Here is a 21,586-nt window from a genome sequence, read left to right on the forward strand (position 1 = left end):
ATGTGTCTATCTTTGCAGTTTAAGTGTATTTGCACAAGAAATACATAGAACAATAAATAGATAATTAATACAATTATAGAAGAGGTCTGTGTGTGCGCGAGTGTGTCTAGTGTATTCATATTTGTGTGTGTGTGTGTGTCCGTGTGTGTGTCCGTGTGTGTGTGTGTGTGTGTGTGTGTGTGTGTGTGTGTGTGTGTGTGTGTGTGTGTGTGTGTGTGTGTGTGTGTCTGTGTGTATCAAGCCTTTTTGTGTGTGTGTATGCAGTGTGTGTGTATCAACTTACTCCAGATGTTTCTCATGACCTATTGGCCCGTAGTGCTGCGGTTTCTTAACACACACACCGTTAGCCAGATATTAAACCATTCCCCGCAAACAGACACACACACACACACACACACAACTCACACATTCACAGACATACGCATTGCACACATACACAAACTGCATTACTTTCTCTCCCTCAAACACACACAAACACTTAGATACACACCCTTTCCCACACACTGAAATACTCATGCGCACATGCGAGCACACTGCATACACACACACACACAAACCTTTTCAACAGTTTTAATGCATTTGCTATATATTATAGCGCGTAGACACTGTATATTTTCTTTTTAAATATATACGGTAGATAGTGATGTATATTTATAGCTAACAGATGTGGAATCCGGCGTCGCAGTTTCCATAAATTCTATAACATTCAGTCAACTGTACCTTATTGTTCATGACTTCGGTTCATAATGTATCCAGATGTCCTGTATTGTGTTATAGATTAAATCTATTCCAGGATTGAAGAGAGATTTGAGATTTGAAATGAAAGGCATAAAATCTGTTTAGTTTTGTCCTCTAACCCCTACTAGATTCTTTCACACACCATGTCAAATTATACATTTTTTACACAGAATTTATTATTCATAAATTCTGAACACATTGATACTGAGTATACTGTATCGAGTATTATCGATACTGTATCAATACATATCAATACTGAGTCAGTACAGCATCAATACATTGTCAAAACAGTTGGGACAATACAATACCTTATGGCTCAATCCATTACTGAGAGGTATAAAACAGATACGTCCTGGCTGTCCATGATTGGTTACGGTCGTACTGTCTGCTCCACTCTGGTTGGATCACCGTCCTGTCAGTCTAACCCTCCCAACCATTCAAGTGTCACAGCTCGCTAGCGAGAGACTGGGGCAAAGGGCGAAGCTCAGAGACAAACCATCCGTTAGAAAATAATCTGTTATTTGGCAACAATCCTCTGCGTTTTTGCCCATCTTACATTATGATAACGTCACACAAAAACGATAGTGGCGTCACACAATGATGATGTCACACCATGATGATGTCACACCATGATGATGTCATTTGGATCCGCAGGCGACATGCTGGTGGGCCATCGGAATGGCATCAGGTAGTGAGGTCATGGTTCCTTTTGGTAAAGAGCTTCCTGGGATTTGAATCACTTCTGCTGTCCATCAGCTACTCGGCCCATCCATCCAAATCAGTCATCATCCATCCATCCATCCATCCATCCTTTCACCATCTAGCCATCCCTCCAAACATCCAACCACCTGTTTAACTCACCATCCAGACGTTCATTATCCTTTGAGCAATCCATCTGTCCATTCATCCAACGAAGCGACTTTAATTGTAACTTCCTGTCAAAGTGACATCTTTCCCTTGCCACCTCTTTAGCCAAAGTCAGAGTTTCAATCTGGTGGTTCAAACACGGTGGTAAAACGTTCTTCCGAATTCTTAGTATCAGATCAGAACCGGTCATTTCCAGAAAAATCAAAGAAAAATAAACCTGGTCCATAATCGCGCGATTTCCGTCATCGGAGACGTAATCATTTGAATCCGTTACGTGTTTTACTCTCCGGATTGTGCCGGACTCCCGGTCGCGGGGATCAGGGACCCGAGGCCGACTTGACCTTGGAGGAGAGGACCTGGCGGAACCTCCTCTTGAGCTCCTGCATGTTGGGGGACTTGGGCCTGGCCAGGTGGAGCCCGGCCCTCCGCTTCTCCCCGTTCCCCCCGCCCAGCGCCCGGCTCACCTAGAGGGGGAGGGGAGAAACGTTGCACGTGGGATTCAGAAGATTGTAAAACCGAAAAAGGGTTGCAGGTAAAACTGCAGAATTTTCGGACGAAGAAGAAGAAGAAACTGAATTAAATTGCTCAGTTTCTAAATCATACATCATTCGTTTTTAATACTTTTTACTACGGGTATAAAGACCCTTTGATATGATATTTGTGAGGGGGGGGGGGCAGTGTACCTCCTGACAGAGCTGGAGGAAGGCCGCGTGGACGCCGTCGTGGTTCTCTCTCGCCGACGCCTCAAAGTACACCCCCCCTGAGAGGGAAGGAAAACCTCTGTTTGTTGACAACGGTCGCTAGCAGACAGAAGCTCCAGCTACCCATAAGGAGATACGGTGCGTCTACCTAGGCTGGCGGCTAGCCCCTCCCCATCCTCCGCAGGCACCTGCCGGGCCCTCAGCAGGTCGCTCTTGTTGCCCACCTGCGGATTACACATCACATTATACCGCATCATGTGACGGAGTAGGGATTATAGATAGATTATTACTGGTGATGCGACTAACATAATGTACATGTATGAACAAATGAGCTAATCCATGAAGGATTTCATTTAAAATGTAGTTTGGATTAAGACAGACACAAGCACATTTCAGTGTCTTCTGATTATATATGTGACACACACACACACACACCCCCTCACCAGTATGACAGGTATGTTCCCCGAGGGGTGGATGCGACGGACGTGCTGGTACAGAGGCTGGATGGTGCGGTAGCTGTTGTAGTCTGTGATGGAGAACACCAGGACGTAGCCGTCTGCCCAGTAGATGGACCTGGAGTCACAGGGAAGGACACCGCTATATAGACTCTGTATGACAGTAGGCTCCGGAGAGGGAGGGAGGGGGGAGGGAGAGGGAGAGGGAGAGGGAGAGGGAGAGGGAGAGAGGGAGAGAGAGAGAGAGAGAGAGAGAGAGATGCAGCAGATAGGAGAGATTGTCGAGATAGATGATGAAGCGAGAGAGAGCGGTCCAGAGATGATAGAGACTGATTAAGAGAGAGAGAGGTTTACCGGGGACAGAGCAGAATGTCAGATTCAGACCCGGCAAAAGCGCTGGACACATTTAGCTCATTCCAAGGAAAGAATGTAAGAAAGAAGGAAGCAACAACGAAAGAATGAAGAAAAGGAAGAACGAAAGAATGAAGAAAGGAAGAAAGAGCAAGACAAAGAAAAGATAGATGAAGGAAGACAGACCGATAGAAACATGAAAGATAGAGCTCACCTATTTATCTGTTCCTGGCAGTACAACCCGTCCACATCATCCTGAGAGGGAGTAGGAGAGAGGGAGAGGGAGAGGGAGAGGGAGAGGGAGAGAGAGAGAGGTAAAATATGGATTTGAGATGAGTTTGACAAGTAAGGGATGTGTACAGATGTTCTACCTTGTATTTGTACTTTACATAGTGCTGTTCTATCCACTGAGGTTACAGATAGAGGCAGACCACTCCTTGCTTCCTTAATGTGACCCATTTCCGAAGAAGCAGGATGTTAGCGTTATAGAAACTTTAGATTTGGACGAGTTTAAGTGTGGACTGTTTAGTGTCTTCCATGTAGGCCTTGTGTTTAGTGTGCATTTCTGGCGGGGTCCACTTCTGTTAGGGTAGTTATTGTTTAACTTTTTAGGGACTGCTCTTCCCTCTGAGCAAACAGCAAACAGCGGCAGACCCCAGGGTTCCCCTTCATGTTCACAGTTCAAAGTAAAGCCGGATCTGGATGTAATCCGGATGAACATCACTTATGAACTGATACATAACTATCAGTTTCATGTTTTTCCATTCCTGGCGTTGGTAATAAAAATGGCTGCTATTCAGCGTGCGTTTTTCTGTGTGGATAATCTGTGTTCACTGTTCATCGAAATTAGAAGGTCAAAGGTTGTGTAGGGCAAACAGAGAACGGGGGTGGTGGGGGGGGGGGTATTTACACTGGAATGCCATTGGACCAGCAGCCATTATGCATTCTTCTGGTCCCACTATATTCAAAATGAAGCCCCAATACAATATATACATGGAACAATAAAAGATAAATAATAAAAATAATAAAATATTATGAGAAGTTTGTGTGAGTTTGAGTGTGTGAGTACGTGCGTGCTTGCGTATGTGTGTGTGTGTTACCTGGAGAGCTACGCAGGGTGTGTCCTGGACCTGCAATGAGACCTCCTCGCCCTCCAGATTCAACTTCCTGGAATACAGAGCACCTGAGAGACACACAGGCGGAGAGACAGACAGGTGGAGGAGAGGGGGAGGAGAGGGGGAGGGATGGAGAGAGACGGGTGGAAGGATGGAGACAGGAGGAGGACAAGTGGAGAGGTGGGGAGAGTGAGTACGGACGGATGGAGAGACAAGAGAGAGATAGAGGTGGATATAGGTCTGCATAGCCTCCTCCTTTACTCCCCACAAACCCTAGTCCTCTCTCACTCTTCAGAAAATACCCCTAATGGATCAATTTCATATGGATGAATGAATATATTGAGGAATTAATTAATCTATGAATGAATGGATGGCTTAATCAATCGATGGCTTAATTTTTGGATGAAAATCTTACCGGTGTTGGCTTCATAGTCTCCTATGAACCTCTTGGTGAGGAAGCGGACAATGAGTGCTGAAATGGCAGGAAACAGGATGAGTAGCACAATAAGAGCGCCGTGTTTGGACAGAGCATGATTTGTGTTGAAAAGGGCTGTCATAATAACCCTCAACAAATCTACAAATCTATCTAGGATATGAACCATGGATATACAATTGAATTCCTGTTATGATGAAGAAATTACATATAGGTTTGTGTTGCCTTTCACGTATTGTTTTAGACTTTTTACAGTTACCAATACAAAATAATGACTTCTAATAATCGACTATTGTATGAATATCATGTGGCGTGTTTGCCGATCTGTCGCCCCCTGTTGGCTCTGAATGTGACTTCCGACATTCCTTTTGAACTGGTTAGTTATGGACAATTACATTTCTTGTGATCTCAGGAGAACAAAATACACTGGCCTCACTGAACAAAACCAGTTTTAGGAAGACATAGACATGCGTGAAATGGTCTTAAGAATGAGGACATGTTGAAGTCAGCTACCCCCCTTTTTTTTTTCCAAGACAATGACTTAAAATGTAGGATGAATTGGAAATCTCTACTTTTCTTTTTTTTTGCTGAGCTGCTCCACTCAGTGTAATTTGTCGAACAAGTTGTAAAACCCCATTGTCTTACCAGTTTTCCCGACGTTGCTTGCACCCAACACCACGATTTTTACGTTTTTGTTGGGAACCACGCAGTCCAGCACAGGGTACTCCGGTATGGGAACCAGCAGAAAGTTGCCAGAGCCGCCACCGCTCATCGTCCTCGTTGGGTCGGCTGTGATCCGCATTTAGCTCCCCTCGCTCCGGTCCGTTATCAGCCTGTCTGGCAAGGCGGTCTGTGTGCCTCCCTCCACCAAACCTATCTCTCTATCTTTCCTTACTGCTATCTTCAGTGGTGGGTGAGGGTGGCCCTTTCCTAGAGTCCGTGGTAGTGTGGACAGGCGGAGTAAAGTCCTCGGTCCGTGCGGTCAAGTCAACACTCCCCGTTGATTCAGAAAATGGACTGGAATTCCCGCTTCCCGCTTGTGGGGCATCCAAAGAAGGGCAGCGATAGCAGATTATGCATCGAATTTAGGCGTTGCTTTTTTTTTTTTAAATACCAAACTGAATATGAGTTTTAGTCATCCGGGATTAGTGCGCGCACAAACAAACGCATGAGAGAGAGAGAGAGAGAGAGAGAGAGAGAGAGAGAGAGAGAGAGAGACAGAGAGACAGAGAGACAGAGAGACAGAGAGACAGAGAGACAGAGAGACAGAGAGAGAGAGAGAGAGAGAGAGAGAGAGAGAGAGAGAGAGAGAGAGAGAGAGAGAGAGAGAGAGAGAGAGCTAACCATTTGCTCAATATTCCCAGACGCGTCTGAATTTGGCTGCCGCATCAAATAAATACCTCAAGATTTGGCTAGCATGGCAAAAATTATTAGTAGTAATTAAAACTATAAATAGTAATTACAACTATTAGTAGTAATTACACCTATTAGCCTTTCATAGGTCCACAAGGTCTTACTAGTACGTATGCAAACGTATGAGTACTAAGTCATTAATACGAAGTTATTATTGGCCACGGTCGTTAAACGACAGTTTATATCGAAAAAAAAATTGCTTGCTCAAAAATAATAAATGGATGACGCGCATTTTGGCACAGTGCGCGTGCAGGCGCACCGACGGCGCGTGGGTGGTCACTGTTCCCATAAAGTATCTAAGGGATCAGATAAACCTCGTTTGTATCGTTTTATTCTAGATGTGTTGAAGAACTTAATGTTAGGGTGAGGGTTAAAAATATATTGCATAAATATAATATACATGTATATTCAAATATAGTTGTTGTTTCTTACATGAAATCAGAATACAGCTACAAAAAACTAAATTATATCTTAATATATATACGTATATAATATACAATATTTATACCAAGGGTAAAAGAAGGGTAAAAAAGAAAAACAAAAATGCCACCATCATTGACAGCTGAGGTCGGCTGACATATCAGTTTGTTTTTACTCCGTCGTTCCGGTCCACTTCGGGGACAGTCGTTTTCTGTCATTGTACCTCCAGTTGTGAAGCTCAATGCGGATTCTATAACCTCTACAGTCAGTCACACACGGCACCGCCCCACGCCCTGGTATTATGCCTTGAAACAAGCAACCCTGCACGGTGCGTCAGCGACACTCCCTCCTCCACCACCACCAGACAGGCCGGACGGGCGGAAAGGTTTCCCCGGAACTCTGCAGCCCTATTCGGCTGCGATCGTTTCTAAACACCGGTGGTCCAGGTCCAGTATGGAGGATTACGGATGGAAATACTGATGACAGTCCGAAAGATCGCCTCGATTTGTACGATGGTACGGTATAAACCCGTTATTCCGGTGTTTGTGTTGGTGTTGTGTTTGTTTTGTGTGTCCGGTGGACCCTGACGTGTTAACAAGCTAAAGCTAAGCTAAGTCGGACCAGCTAACACTACGGAGTTCAGTTAAGCTAGCTGCTCTGTTAGGTCGTAACTTGCTTTACCTGTAAATTAAGCTGGTCTGTAAGCAGATGTGCTAACATAGCTTCAGCGTGTTAGTAGCTGGTCTGTTGGCGATATCAATGTAGTGGTTTAGATAACTTGCTAACCTCAGTGGGAATAATCATCATGATGATGGTACACAGCTAGCCCTTTAGCCGTGAGCTAGTCCAAACACAACACTGGGGTATGTCTGTTTTGGAGGCTAAGTTGTATTGAGGCTTACTGTTGTTCTTGTTGTGTTGTGTCTACACCCTGCGTACCTTGTTGTCAATGAGACCTCAGGGCTGATCAAAGGTTGAAGCACGGCTAACTAGCTTAGCTCAGAATTAGCCTGACGTCACTGTCAGACTTTAACAGAGTCTATAGAAAACTCAGCATTCAGAAAACAGCCCATAAGAGAGGAACATCATTGGGGTCGGTTTTTTTTAGTAGTTTTTAGTTACTTAAGTTGCATTCAGGATAGTCTATTGGTTCAGGTGGTCTGCTACCAGCCGAATAGTACTGGGTTCGATTCCCAATGTCCGCAGTCTACCTGTAGGCATCTTCTAGCAAGATGCCCTAACCCCCTACCTGCTACTCATTGACCTGGCACGGAGTTCACTGGAACTCTATTTGCCTGAAACGAGATGCTACATTATTGGGATAACTGTTCAGGAACATGTGCAATTATTATATCATAATAACTTCATACACATTTTCAACCTTTTTATTTTTCACCAGCGATTAATGTCCATGTCTGAATTATTCGACTTGCCTCTTTGTAATGTAAACCAGTGGTCAGGATCATGTGTCACCTCGTCAGGGGTTCTGTTGAATTATTCTGTAGAAATGCAAAATAAGAGGTGTTCTCTGCTGTGACATTGGTGCCGTGGGTCATTTTTGGGTACATGTCTTGAACCATTGTGTGTCATTGTTCTATGATTGTGGTCCTGCATTCATATCTACAGTATACAGCAGTGGCTTTGTCCTTACGGCATCCTGTTTGCCGGTCTGTGCTTACGACGGATGTGGTGTGCATAATAGTGTAATATTATATTACCTTAATGTGCAACAGTGAGCAATGGTTGGGATTGTCCAGACTCGTATTCCCATGATGCACTGCTTCCCCTCTAGCTACAGTACTCTAACCAACCTTTCCCCCCAGTTTAACCACCTTGAATCTGATATAGAAACTAGCAGCATTTAGTTGAACCCTATCTAGTTGTACTGTGTTTGATAAATTATTACATATAGTAAGGAATACATGAGTGTATTATATATTAGCCTACTGTGTTATGTATACAGTGTCCACTACTGTCAGCCTATTGACTTAATGAGTGGTATGTTTCTGCAATACTGGAGGCTGTGGTTTCAGTACCTTTTATCAAAAGCAACTTACAACTGTTAATAGTTTAGTTTATTTATTTTAGTTTATTTATTTAGCACACATTAACATTAATGGTGCAAGGAGGGAACAAAGCCCAATGGGCTTGTTCAATACACACGTTAACACACCGATGTTGGAGTCAACCATGCAAGGGGACAGCCAGCTCATCATGAGCAGAACTTAACTTTTTAAAAAATCCTTTTGCTAATTTCTCTTTAACTGTATATGTATTATATGTTTTAACAACCCTTCTTTCTCTCTTAAACTCTGTAGCACTTTAAGATTTTCAAATGTAAAGTGCTCTACAAATGAAATGTATTATTATTATTAGAACTTAAGTGTCTTCCTCAGGGACACATCATCACTCAGCTAGGAGTGTTTCTTAGCAAAAACGTATTACCTAACATCTGAACCTGATCATCCAAGCAGCTACATTTGCATTCTTAAAGGATAAAAGGAAAGTTAAAAAATCCAACCAAGAATGCAGACCTGCAGGAAATCGCTAATAGACTTAATGCATGCCATTGTTATGTTGGATATACTATATTTATTCTCTCCGTCTCTGTCTCTGTCTCTGTCTCTGTCTCTCTCAGGGCGCCAATGCCTCCGCTTTGGAGAAGGAGATTGGACCGGAACAGTTTCCCGTAAATGAACACTACTTCGGATTGGTCAATGTGAGGAAACATAAGTTCACTATCTCTCCCTGTCCTTGTCTCTGTCTCTCCCCCTCTCTCTCTCTCTCTCTCTCTCTCTCTAACTTGTCCATGAATCTGTTTGTGTCCCTGCAGTTTGGAAACACCTGCTACTGTAACTCAGTCCTGCAGGCGTTGTATTTCTGCCGGCCGTTCAGAGAGAAAGTTCTGGCATATAAGGTGAGTTACGGATCAAACCTGGTCTGAACTGGTACAGGTTTTTCAGGTTTGAATGTCCGGATTCAGACCACTGAAACCTATCTGAAGTCCCTTTGCTAAAAGTACAGTTTTGAAGGATAGGGGTTTAGGCATCATGCTAATGATTACTTTTAGGTTTGAGTTTAGAGATGGTTAGGTTAAGAGTAAGTTATGGTTATATATGGCCTGGTTTTGATCAAGTTCAGGTATTATGGTTAGAAATTGTGAAGTTATTGTAAGAGTTTTGCGGCAGCTTCAGTCAGAGTAATATACATATTTCCCTGGTTACATCGTGGGGATTTGCTAAGGTGTGTGTGTCTGTGTTTGCAGGTGCAGCCAAGGCGTAAGGAGTCTCTGCTCACCTGCCTGGCCGACCTCTTCAACAGCATCGCCACGCAGAAGAAGAAGGTGGGGGTCATCCCCCCCAAGAAGTTCATCTCCCGTCTGAGGAAGGAGAATGGTGAGAAGGGAGAGAGAATTGAGTTACACGATGAGCTTCCTGTCTGCCTGCATGCTTTGGAGACACATTTTTTCATTTTAATGTAGTTCAATAACGCTTAGTTGAATTCTATTGAAATGAGAGGGAGAGATTGATGAAGAGAGAGGGACACATGGGCAGGTAACTTAATTATATTAGACTGACGGAGGGAGATAGAGTAGAGAAGGAGACATGGTAAGGCTATGGAGGCGGGAGCCAGATGTAGAGAGGTAAAACAACAGTAGAGACACATGATGAAAGAGGGAGGGTTGGATCAACTGTATTTCTTTATCTAGGTGTAAAACAAATAGTCTTGCAGGTCTAGGGCTGACAGAATCATATCTGTATAGTCAGTCGACTAATGTGGAAACACTGCTACACAAGACCTGAATATGTTCCTATCTCCCTCCCTCTCGGCCCCTCTCTCGCTCCTCCACTCCTGTCGTTCTCCATCGATCGCTCTCTTTTCCTCTCCGGTTCCTCGAACAAACATCAACGCTGTTTATTTTCCCTGTCTTCTCTTCCTCATTTATCCCTCTCTCCGCCTCCTCGTTCCGTCTATTTTCTCTGCCATTCTTTCCACTCACCGGCTCTCCATCTATTCATCTTGGTCTGCACCTCTCCCTTGCTCTCTCCTTTGCTGTCTCTGCCCCTTCTCCTCTCGCTCCCCCTCTCTTCTTCATTCGTCTCACGTTTATACTCTCCACCTGTCTCTATCCTCCTCTTCTTCCCCCTCTCTCCCCTCTTTCTACGTCTCTTCCTCCCCCTCTCCCACCCGTCTCCCTCCTCCTCCTCCTCCCCCTCAGAGCTCTTTGATAACTACATGCAGCAGGACGCCCACGAGTTCCTCAACTACCTCCTCAACACCATCGCGGACCTCCTGCAGGAGGAGAAGACCCCTGAGCAGCAGGCCCACAACGGGAAGCTCCTCCACAACGGAGGAGCGGGAGGGGCGGGAGGAGTGGGAGGGGATGCGGGGGGAGACGTGGGGGGAGGCGGAGGTGGAGGGGGTGGAGGAGGGAGTAGTGGGGGGACGAAGGAGGCGCAGCGCACCTGGGTGCACGAGATCTTCCAGGGGACGTTGACCAACGAGACACGCTGCCTCAACTGTGAAGCGGTGAGTGGAGGATGCGGGGTCTCCTAGCAACAGATGGGGGAAGACAAGCAAACGGGATTGGACTGTTGAGCTGCATTGGGAACTAAACAGAACTTTGTCGATGTACTCCCTCGTCACCTGTGCAGGTGAGCAGTAAAGACGAGGACTTTCTTGACCTGTCCGTCGACGTGGAGCAAAACACCTCTATCACACACTGTCTCAGGTAAACACACGCACACACACACACTTTGATTACACACTATCTTCCATCGCATGGGTCCAATACTATGGTAGAAATTACTATGGTAATATTATGGTGTCCAACCTTAATCGCTGTGTGTGTGTGTGACTACAGGGGCTTCAGCAACACAGAAACGTTATGCAGTGAGTACAAGTACTACTGTGAACAGTGCCGCAGCAAACAGGAAGCACAGAAGAGGTGAGTGATGTCATCAACCGTCCGGGGCACTTCCTGCCTTACATTAGGTTCATGGTCTGTTGTTGTAACATGGGGCCCTTTCGAATTGAACTCTCCGGTCCTCTCTGCTCTCTCCTCCTCTCGCCTCCTTTACTCTCTTCTCTTATCCTCTCCTCCTTTCTCCTCTCCAACTCTTCTTCTCCTCTCCATCTCGTCTCCTCTTCCTCTCCCCTCCCGGCCGAAAGGATCTGCTTAATGAATAAACAGAAATAGGTAGCTCCAAGTAGGACACATCTTGGAGCCCTCTGGGGCCCGGTAACCCAACACCGTATCGAAGTCTTGCTATGATTGGCTTCTGTTTCGTACCACCGAGACCACACACACACACACACTTGCATTTTGAAGCGTGTCATCCTAGTACCTGGTACTCCACATTGGTTCCAGTAAGCAGCCAGAGTGGTTTGCTGGCATGGAACATCTTCTTCCAGCAGGAAGAGCCCCCAACGTAGGCGCCGTCCCCGGCCACCCCTCCAGCTGCCCGCTCCCGGACGGAAACTTGTAGACGGAAAAAGGATGAGGGTGGAGGAGGGGGATTACTGGGGGCTAGTGGTGTTGATCCGATGGTGTCGGCCAGTTTTGGGTACAGCGTTCTGTCATCAACGTTTTCCTTCTGTCAATCGAAACAAGGATTTGACCATCTGTGGGTTTAAGGCGGCAGGGCCTAAAAAAATGTTTTGTTCGGTTCCGGTTTCCGACCGACCATGTCAATTTATGTGCTACCCAAATAATTTTATGAGCTTTAAAAAAAATTAAATAAATTGATGCAAACTATAATTACGTTTTTGTACAGCACCTCTTCATTCTGTACAAGGATGAACGAATTTTCTCGTTTTTAAATGAAAACAACCTACCTATCATTCGCTGCCGCATCCCATGACCTCAACTGACAACCAACAGGAACCAAACTTTTTTTTTTTTTTAGGCCCAAGAGGGATTTTTATGGGCAATAGGGGATGCGTGCATTCATGATAACCGATTGTAGATTGTAAGATCATCAGTTGACAATGAACACTTGATGAATTATAAGAAATGTAACACTAACCCCCCTCTCTCCCATTCCTCCCCCCCCTCTCCCTTGCCCTCCCCCCTCTCCAGGATGAGGGTGAAGAAGCTGCCCATGATCCTGGCGCTGCACCTCAAGAGGTTCAAGTACATGGACCAGCTGCACCGCTACACCAAGCTGTCCTACCGCGTGGTCTTCCCCCTGGAGCTGCGGCTCTTCAACACCTCGGGCGACGCCACCAACCCCGACCGCATGTACGACCTGGTGGCCGTCGTGGTGCACTGCGGCAGGTAGGGGGCGACAAACACACTGCCGGGACTACTGTAGAAACCTCACCTGGGTGCGTCTTTTGAAGGGGGGGGGGGGGGGGGGCTGGGAGGTGGGTCACCAGATGCTTAATCGACCTGGTTGTGACGTCGCTAGTGGGAGGGTTGTCCACTCACATTTGACGATGGGTAGATGAGTTTACCCAGTGGACTGTACCAACACGCTACGCTATGCTCTGGTGAAATAGGAACCCTTTACACTGGTTAATTGGATGGGCTTAATGTCGTGTAGAGAATCAATGATTTGTTTACAGGCTCCTTCTTAAATATATTGTCGATTTCCGTAAGCTAAGCTTAAAAACCAGTGCACAACAACCTCTTGCAAGCCGAAAATGCTAACAACCCCTATATTTCATTCCTGAAACTATTTAATGAACTACTTTTACCTTATTTCGAACACCGTAAAATTAGATTAGACCTGTTATATTGTAAATGTACTTTACTTCCCATTACTGTATTGAATCTCCCTTGTTAGTTGTCTTACAGCCAAACCTGCCCTCTCTGTATTGAGCAGTTTGACAGTGAATAACGAATCTTGTTGTTTGACCAGCGGTCCCAACAGAGGTCACTACATCACCATCGTTAAAAGCCATGGCTTCTGGCTGTTGTTTGATGACGACATTGTGGAGGTGAGTCGTCTATTTTGTGTCAAAATCATCATTTTATATTGTACACCGTCCCACTGCCACAAATCACGACTCTTCGTTTACTAGACTACACTGGTGTTGTTTTTTAATTGGCCAGTTATTGGAAATTTGCTCAGTATTTCCCTTTGAGGTCCAGTCTCCACTGCCGTTCATCCCCTAAAAGAGCAACAACTATACTGTACTTTAAAACCCAAGAGTTTTTCTTCAGTGGAGAAGCAAACTTGCCTTCCATGAAACCTCAGCGTTGTTTTGGTCCATTAGGGGTGGAGAGGGGTTAAAGGCTCGGAGGTCCCGGTATTTTTCCACTATCATGGCCTGAGGGCCCGTTCTAACATCTGGTCCACTTGACAGTTGGCTCCGTGTCAACAGAGATTCTGGAATATTCCGCTGAGTCTGCAGCTGTCCGGGCCTAGCTTATGGTATATGATGTTTGGGTTTTTCTTTGAAATGTTTTGAAGAATTCCTATATTTTGTTCAAGTATTTGGTCTCTTCTTGCCTCGGATGGAAGCCTGTTGTAGCCTTGGCCTCTTTCATTCAGTTTTCCTCTATTTATCTTTCGCTGGGTTTTGAGCCCTGGCTTAGAGGAAAACGGTCTGAAACTGCCTGATGTGAGCTAGCAGCATTCTAATGCATCACAGTCCTCCAGACTCCATCCACGCTGCCACCGCTTTCAGTCCAACAGCAAAAATCCTGGACTCAGCATCCCTCTGCGTTTCAAACTGCCTTATCCCCATTTATTCCACAACTTGGTCAGATATGTCAGTTAAAGCAGCGGTCTGTTATTTTTCCAGAGCAGATTGTGCTCTGGAAAAATAATAAATCTCAAATCTTTCTTTAGTTCATGCAATAAAAGTGCTTGATCTCTTTAGTACATAGCCAGGTTATAATCGGGATAATGTACAGCGAGCCGGTCATTATCACTAAACATATAGCAGAAGTGCTCAGTGTTTATTCTGCGGGATAATGACCGGCTTGCCTTACATAATCCATGGCTGTGTATGATCCCTCACACGCACGGTGGCCCTTCGGGCTTCACACCTTACTCAATGTCTCTTCTCCCCATCGTCTGCAGAAAATCGACGCCCAGGCCATTGAGGAGTTCTACGGGCTGACGTCGGACATTTCCAAGAACTCTGAATCGGGTTACATCCTGTTCTACCAGTCCAGAGACTGAACAACTCCGCCAATGGAAGAGCCCCCAAACGGACTGTCAATCAGCAGAAAGTGGGCGATGCCTCCCCTCCCCCTCCCCCTCCCTACAGGCCCCGACTCCAACACGCCCATATTAGTGTTCAGGCCTTATTTCCTGTTGCCGGAGCGTTGCACTGGACCGCCCCCTTTTTGGAAGATAAACGAGGTTGTTGCGAGCCTCTTGTTTTTCAGTTTTTTTAAGCCTATCCCATCATGCATTGCGAGGTTCAACTGAAATGGTTGGATTGGCTTTGCAGTGCATTTTGGCATCGAGTCCTGAGAGGCTTGCATGTGATTGGTTGTGGTTGGAGAATCGTGGTGGCCGGGGATTGGTCGAAGCATATTAAACAAGTAGGAAAACAAGCCGGTTGGTCGGTGAGGTGAGCGAGTACGTTTTGGACACGGCAATGCGAGTGGCTGTCTTCACGCACACATCGTGCGTTGCTTAACATCGCTGAAAAAGATCAAACGGTTTCTTTGACCCTCTTCACTGTGCGTATAGTTAGCATCTCATTAGCGCTGTCTGTAGTCACCATAAGGGCTTAAGTGTTTGTATGTTTGCTTGCTTCTATATGGGATGTATATCTTCACCACAAGCCCAGACTGAAATAAATAGTTAATTTACTGAAACCGGAGAAGGAGATGAGCTGGGACTGTTCACAACTTTTCATCTAAACAGCACCAGTCGCTATCACCTGCTAGCTAAAGTGTACAGCTATAGCCGCTAGCTAGGAATGCTCACTACAGCCCTCAGCTAGAGCCACTAACTATAGCTGCTAGTGATAGCCCCGAGCTACAGCCCGTCAGAACTTCATTAGTCAACCATTATAAGTTTAGCCTATTTAGTTATTCTAGGTAAAGTCCCTCATGGTCATATGCTGCTCTGAAAAACCACTAGCAAACAAAGCAGCAGAGACACGCATTGTATCCCACCAAATGCTGACGAATTGGCTTTTATGGGTATTCTGATGTATTGGCTTTTATGGGTATTCATCACAAATGATGGGAAACCAACCCTTTGGTTCTGTTACGTAAACAGTGGGCATGACAGAGCTGTGGTTGGTGGCTTGGCTTAGCTGCTGCGGACAGTGCCTTTCCTTATCGGTTGTTGGTGGCCATAACTGGTTTCACTGGTAATACTTGTTGGCAGGGCAGAGTGGCTAAAAATAAGGCAAGCTTTGATTGGTCAATTATTCAGAAATGTCCCTCGACAATGCCCCATGTTTCTGATCTCCAGGCCATTTAGCAGTTGGAATACTTCCCCCTTCCCGTTCACATCACAGCCATCTCTGAAGGACAAACACGGGAACTAATGGCCAATACACCTTCCCTTAATCCATGGCAACGCTGAGCCATTTATATATTAGTCAAAAAACCATGTACCAATTGGTCAGAATGTAATTCCTCCCCTTCTTGTCTGTGGTTTATCCTTACATCTTCCACATATAGTTTGATCCAAACTCCCCCCTGTTTCAGAAGCTAGCCAAACCTTCCCTCTATTTATTACTGCACTGGCCAGGATCTTCAGCAAAACAATTGACCTGCTGTGTACCGAAACCCTCCCCGCCATAGAAGTGTATTGTTCTTGCATCGCAGCCTTTGCCAATGGAGACTCAAAGAAACGCTTAAGGCATTTAACATTTAGTATGTTTGTCATTAGACCACCACCTTTATCATCCTAGAGCTTTATGAAGCTAAGCCAACTGGCTTTCTCGCTAGTAACAAAGTCTTCCACCCATTAATTGGTTCATTTTCCAGGGGTCTGTGGTTCAATCTAAGTTAGAGCTTTTAAAGGATACGAAGCGATGGCAAACGGCTGGGGCAGTGACACCCACAGGTGAAGTGTGGCATTGCACCTGGTAATGCTGCTTTCAGCCATGCAATTACAATGTTTTACCAGAGGTGGAGCCGTTTCAGATGTTTGATGTCTATGTTATATTGCCGTCCTCGTAGTCAGTCGCTTCAGCCCGCACGCTTCTTCTTTCCTGATTTATTATTTTGCGTGGCATGGATTTTAAAGATCAGTTGTGCTTCTGTGATTAGAGGCTGGGGGTTTATCCAGTGTTGGCCAGTGCCAAGTCACTCTGAGGTCCATAGCTAGTTCAACAGTAGACCTAAATACTGTTCTATCACCACCTCTGCTTTGTTTGAATGCACAAAGACACCAAATATTGTTTTTTAAATGATTGATTGTTTTGTTTATGTTGTTTACTCCGTGCTACACTGCCAGTAAGCTTAATGTCCTCCCTGTTCAACTGGGTATATTTGAAAAATATAAAATCTAGATCAACCATATTGTGCTGACTATACTTGACTTCCACTGGAAGTTGACAAACAAGTGCAACCTTTCACTCCCAAGTAACAAACTATTTGTTAACGAAAACAATAGTCGATATACTAATTCTCGTCAGTTTCTTAAAATGCTCTACAGCTGCTAGTCCATCTGCACACTGGAAGGAGTATATTCTTGAATGCAGGTCGGTCTGCCGTTGAAATGTACAGTCAACTGTTAAAACAGATCCACAGTTTGACTTGCGGCATCAAGTAGGGGCGTCTGGTCAACCAGACGACCAGCGAAGGCTTACTTTACACTAATTCTCTAATTGAGACTCAGCCGAGGACATTGAGCCAATCGGTAACTTACGGCTGCGTCCCAACCGAACACGACTTTAAATCGTACTATCTCCGTCCGTATCCGGTCCTATTTGGAAGTCTGAACCTGAACTACCTGATTAACATTTCATAAAAGTGTTGCTTTTAACAGAACAATGTTCTTTGTTGAAATAAGTTTTACATTTCAGAAAAGTGAGGAGATTTGGAAGGACGTATTTATGCAGCATATAGTCACGCAACGGGGATTTTGAAGGCAGGTTATGTCTCTAAAAAATAATGGCATCCATTTATGCATTTTGTTATGTTGCTATTCCATGAATGAGGAAAAATAAGTACAATTTGAATGACAACATTCAACATGCAAATAATATTACACAGGGGTCCATAGTTTCACTGCCCCTTACTCTACAGTAACCATCAGTTATCTCATCTTTATCAGCGTTCACCTGTAAACTGAAATTAAAGGCGATTTAATTAGCAGTCGCTAAGCGAATGTCAACACTATATAGGTTATTTTTTTTGTATTTAAATCCAATTAATGTTATTCTAATTATTGTTTTATGTTGCATTACTTTTGACTTGGTGTTAACGTTCTTTGTGTTATACTTTACTAATTACCAGTCTACCGTTGTTGAGTAGACGCCTCGCGATAACCTGGGAGTGTTTTTATGATTACCGTTTTACCGTTTCTAGTATGAGATGTTGATGTGTACATAAATACAGATGTTATTATTGGATATATGAATATTTGCTTGCTTGAAATAATCCACAGCCCAGAAAATTATTTCTGAAATGCTTTATTTTATTCCTTAACGGGCTGTCCCCGAAGACCAATCACTAACTGGAAGCAGAATGACCCCGCCCGCCTGGTGCTCCAAGTATAACAAACCAAACCAACCAAATGTCGTTGAGGCTGTACTGTATATTTGACCGGTCACTAATGCCAAGGGTTACAAGGTTGTCCGGTTGAGGGGGGAAGGGGGGGATCTAAGCAAATAAAATGTTTAATAATTCATTCATGGGCTTTTTCTTTTATACTTCAGTACTTGCCATGATGTCATTACAAGTTTCGAAATATATCCACTTGTGGCATCCCAAGTGGATAAAAAAAAATAATCGACCCATAGTGACATCACATTGGGAGTGTCTACACATATCAAGATGGTTAGCTCACCCCATACCCGAGTTTATAGTAGGCTGGCGGGTTGATCTAGCTATCATTAATCTGGTTCGACCCACTCCAACTTCTCGTGTAACAAGTGGCTAGATTTTAAAATGCCTTTGTTTTTGTATCACCCCTCATGGTAAAGAAGAGGCCGTTTAAGTTCTCAATGACATTAATCATTGAGAACAGATTATTGTCTAGAAGTCCTGCATGACCCCTCATACTAGACACAATTAGTTCCAACGATGTAATGATGTGAAATCAGAACACAGTTTAGGTCAGTTGAGTTCACATAACAACAGGGCAGCCATGGTATGTCTTGTTCCCCGGGTTCATTTCAACATGTTAGTGATTACGACGGGGCACAGCCAAATCCCCTGGTTTGGTCTCATTTTGTTCTTTTGCTCACATTATGGTTTTCGTAACTTCAGTCAGAGTAAACACTACCAAAGGCCAAACAAAGTTTTGCAAGATCAACTCATAACTGGATCACTGTTTCCATGCGCATTGAGGCGTTGTTTATTTAGTGTTCTGTTTCTGGATCACTGACGGGACAACGCAAACACAGTTGTAACTTCTTATCATTAGCATGCTTGGGGGTACCATACATTTACCAGATAAACACACAAAAACGTAATGGTAGGTTAGCAAATTAAAATATATTTTCTTCATACCCGGAATCCATAGGGAAATATATCACCTAGAAACGTGGCACAACTTATGCACATGCAGATTTACAAATGTAATCAATGGAAGACTTATTCAAATATTATACACGATGATAGGATTAGATCTGTTTGATAGAGAATAAAGTTGGCAGTGTGTGGGTCTGATGATATTCTAATGCCATCCGGTTCCATCCAAGACATTTCAATGCATATCACTTTCACTCTGGATCTGAATAACCACAAGGATCAAAGGTGATTGGACTGTTAAATGGGGCATGCAACACCAATTCATCAGGTCACAATCATCCCCCATCACTTATTCACTCAATCGCTCACTCAAACCAAATCATCCACGCATGTTCATCACTGACTCATCCATCCACACACCTGCCCCAATATTTGAGAGGCAAATAACTCTTCTGAAAAATACTTAGGAAACGTATTTCCACTCAATTAAAGAATAAAAAAATCAATCAGAAATAGTAGGCCCTTTAGGCACTCTTGGACAAAGATCGCCACTGAACATAGTGGAAGATATTCACAGGGGTGGGAACTTGGTCAACAGGGCCACCTTGTGGTCAGATGGATACTACACGTTAAGAGTTTTTAAAGGACACCGGTATTTTTTAACGTTTGTACGGAAGAGGATTACGGCCACATATTAAAAAAAAATTAAGTGCTGACTTAATTTTCAGAATTCTGAGTTAATAGTCAGAATTCTGATTATAATCTCAGTATTCTGACCTTAATCTCAGAATTCTGCGAAAAAAGTCAGAACTGCGTACCTGACTAACCTCCGTGGGACTGGGAGAGACACTGCTTTATGCAGTACGAGGAAAACACACCCAGAGTAGCCAGTTGCCCTAGCCTACTAGCCTAGTTTAAAGTCAAAATTCTGACTTTAATATCAGAATTCTGAGAAAAAAGTCAGTATTCTAAGAAAAAAGTCAGAACTTTTCTTTATTATGAGTGGCCCTAATCCTCTTCCGTAGGTTTGCCTAGGATGAAATCGAGTGGATAACACCAAAACACCCCCCCCCCCCTCCCCCCAACAACTCAAACCCTCAACGTTCGTTTTCAGTAATGTAAAACTCACCGAGTGGTAAGTGGTGTTCGTTGATGTTCCTAATCAAGTATCGTAGCGAAATAAAGTTTCTGCGTGTGCTATTTGGCATTTTGTAAATCCATTGAAACGGAAACCGGACCGGAAACGGAAAGGGGGGTGGGTTGTAGTCTTTTCGCTCGGCCCTCTCGGTTCTATAATAGGTCCATGGGTTACGTCTCAACAGTGGGGATATAAAATTGACCTATAGAGTGGCGAAGTCACGCCCCTTCCGGTAGAGCTCATGGGACCTATGAGATCGAATAATATGAATGGGTGTCAATGGAGAGAAAATAGTTATTTTCTGGTCCCAGTCTTTATATGCCCTGGATTACACATATATTGTTTGTGGATTTAAATGATATTTTTCATACAAAGAAAACTAAAGATTTTCGTGAAGAAGTTTGATAATTTTAGGTTTTATGTGAGGCCGCTTTGTGAACTACAGCTCTTCGCTGCTCTCGACGCATATGATATACGTCACCACACCCGCACTTGGAACTTGGCACAGAGATAGCACATAGAGAGGGCACATAACTAAAACTCTCCACATGCCCTGACTTATAGTGGTCTTCACCTCTTTCGATGCTTTTATCCTCGCCTTGAAAAAAAGTGGTGAAGTGGAGCAGAGAGATCGCCATCTCTGTGCCGAGTTCCAAGTGCGGGTGTGGTGACGTATATCATGTATCGAGAGCAGCGAAGAGCTGTAGTTCATAAAGCGGCCTCACATAAAACCTAAAATTATCAAACTTCTTCACGAACATTTTTAGTTTTCTTTGCATGAAAAATTATCATTTAAATCCACAAAGAACATAGTGTAATCCAGGGCATATAAAGACTGGGACCAGAAAATAATTATTTTCTCTCCATTGACACCCATTCATATTTTTCGATCTCATAGGTCCCATGAACTCTACCGGAAAGGGCGTGACTTCGCCACTCTATAGTGCTCGTAAGTCCGCCCCTTCCGGTAGACCCCCATGGGACCTCTGTGATCGTAAAATATGAATGGGAGTCAATCGAGAGAAAGTAATTATTTTCTGGTCCCAGTCTTTATATGCCCTGGATTACACATATGTTGTTTGTGGATTTATATTATAATTCCTCATGCAAAGAAAACAAAAAAAATTCGCGAGGAACTTTGATAATGTTAGGCTTTGTGTGAGGCCGCTTTATGAACTACAGCCCCTCGCTGCTCTCGACGCGAATGATATACGTCAACACAACTCTTGTGCAGACATGACGATCTCTCTGCTCCACTCCACCGCTTTTTTCAAAGGGGAGGATAACAGCATCGAGAGAGGTGAAAACCATTATAAATCGGGCCATGTGTAGATTTTCAGTTATGACGATAGGGAGATTGTCGGTCTTGTCCACGCCAGTCGCAGGG

The 21,586-nt window shown here is 44.3% G+C and overlaps 2 protein-coding genes across 2 annotated transcripts; one reads left to right on the forward strand and one right to left on the reverse strand.

The window, feature by feature from the left end:
• Window positions 1-310: 310 nt before the first annotated feature.
• On the reverse strand, window positions 311-20,917 carry rasl11a (RAS-like, family 11, member A). Its single transcript, XM_056612455.1, has 13 exons — window positions 20,191-20,917; window positions 11,842-11,975; window positions 11,141-11,668; window positions 10,960-11,046; window positions 9,791-9,872; window positions 5,306-7,992; window positions 4,643-4,699; window positions 4,213-4,295; window positions 3,327-3,367; window positions 2,750-2,879; window positions 2,455-2,530; window positions 2,289-2,365; window positions 311-2,069 (listed from the first exon to the last, which is right to left on the reverse strand). The coding sequence occupies exons 6-13, from the start codon at window positions 5,460-5,462 to the stop codon at window positions 1,923-1,925; spliced, it is 768 nt and encodes a 255-aa protein (XP_056468430.1). The 5' UTR covers window positions 5,463-7,992; window positions 9,791-9,872; window positions 10,960-11,046; window positions 11,141-11,668; window positions 11,842-11,975; window positions 20,191-20,917; the 3' UTR covers window positions 311-1,922.
• Window positions 6,845-18,289, forward strand: usp12b (ubiquitin specific peptidase 12b). The gene is made up of 10 exons (XM_056612454.1): window positions 6,845-7,008; window positions 9,132-9,212; window positions 9,327-9,410; window positions 9,759-9,888; window positions 10,713-11,023; window positions 11,149-11,225; window positions 11,358-11,441; window positions 12,576-12,773; window positions 13,360-13,438; window positions 14,530-18,289. Exons 1-10 carry the CDS (start codon window positions 6,961-6,963, stop codon window positions 14,629-14,631), a joined length of 1,194 nt encoding a protein of 397 aa, XP_056468429.1. The 5' UTR covers window positions 6,845-6,960; the 3' UTR covers window positions 14,632-18,289.
• Window positions 20,918-21,586: the final 669 nt, after the last annotated feature.

The sequence above is a fragment of the Gadus chalcogrammus genome, chromosome 17, assembly GCF_026213295.1.
Source record: "Gadus chalcogrammus isolate NIFS_2021 chromosome 17, NIFS_Gcha_1.0, whole genome shotgun sequence".
Taxonomy (NCBI): domain Eukaryota; kingdom Metazoa; phylum Chordata; class Actinopteri; order Gadiformes; family Gadidae; genus Gadus; species Gadus chalcogrammus.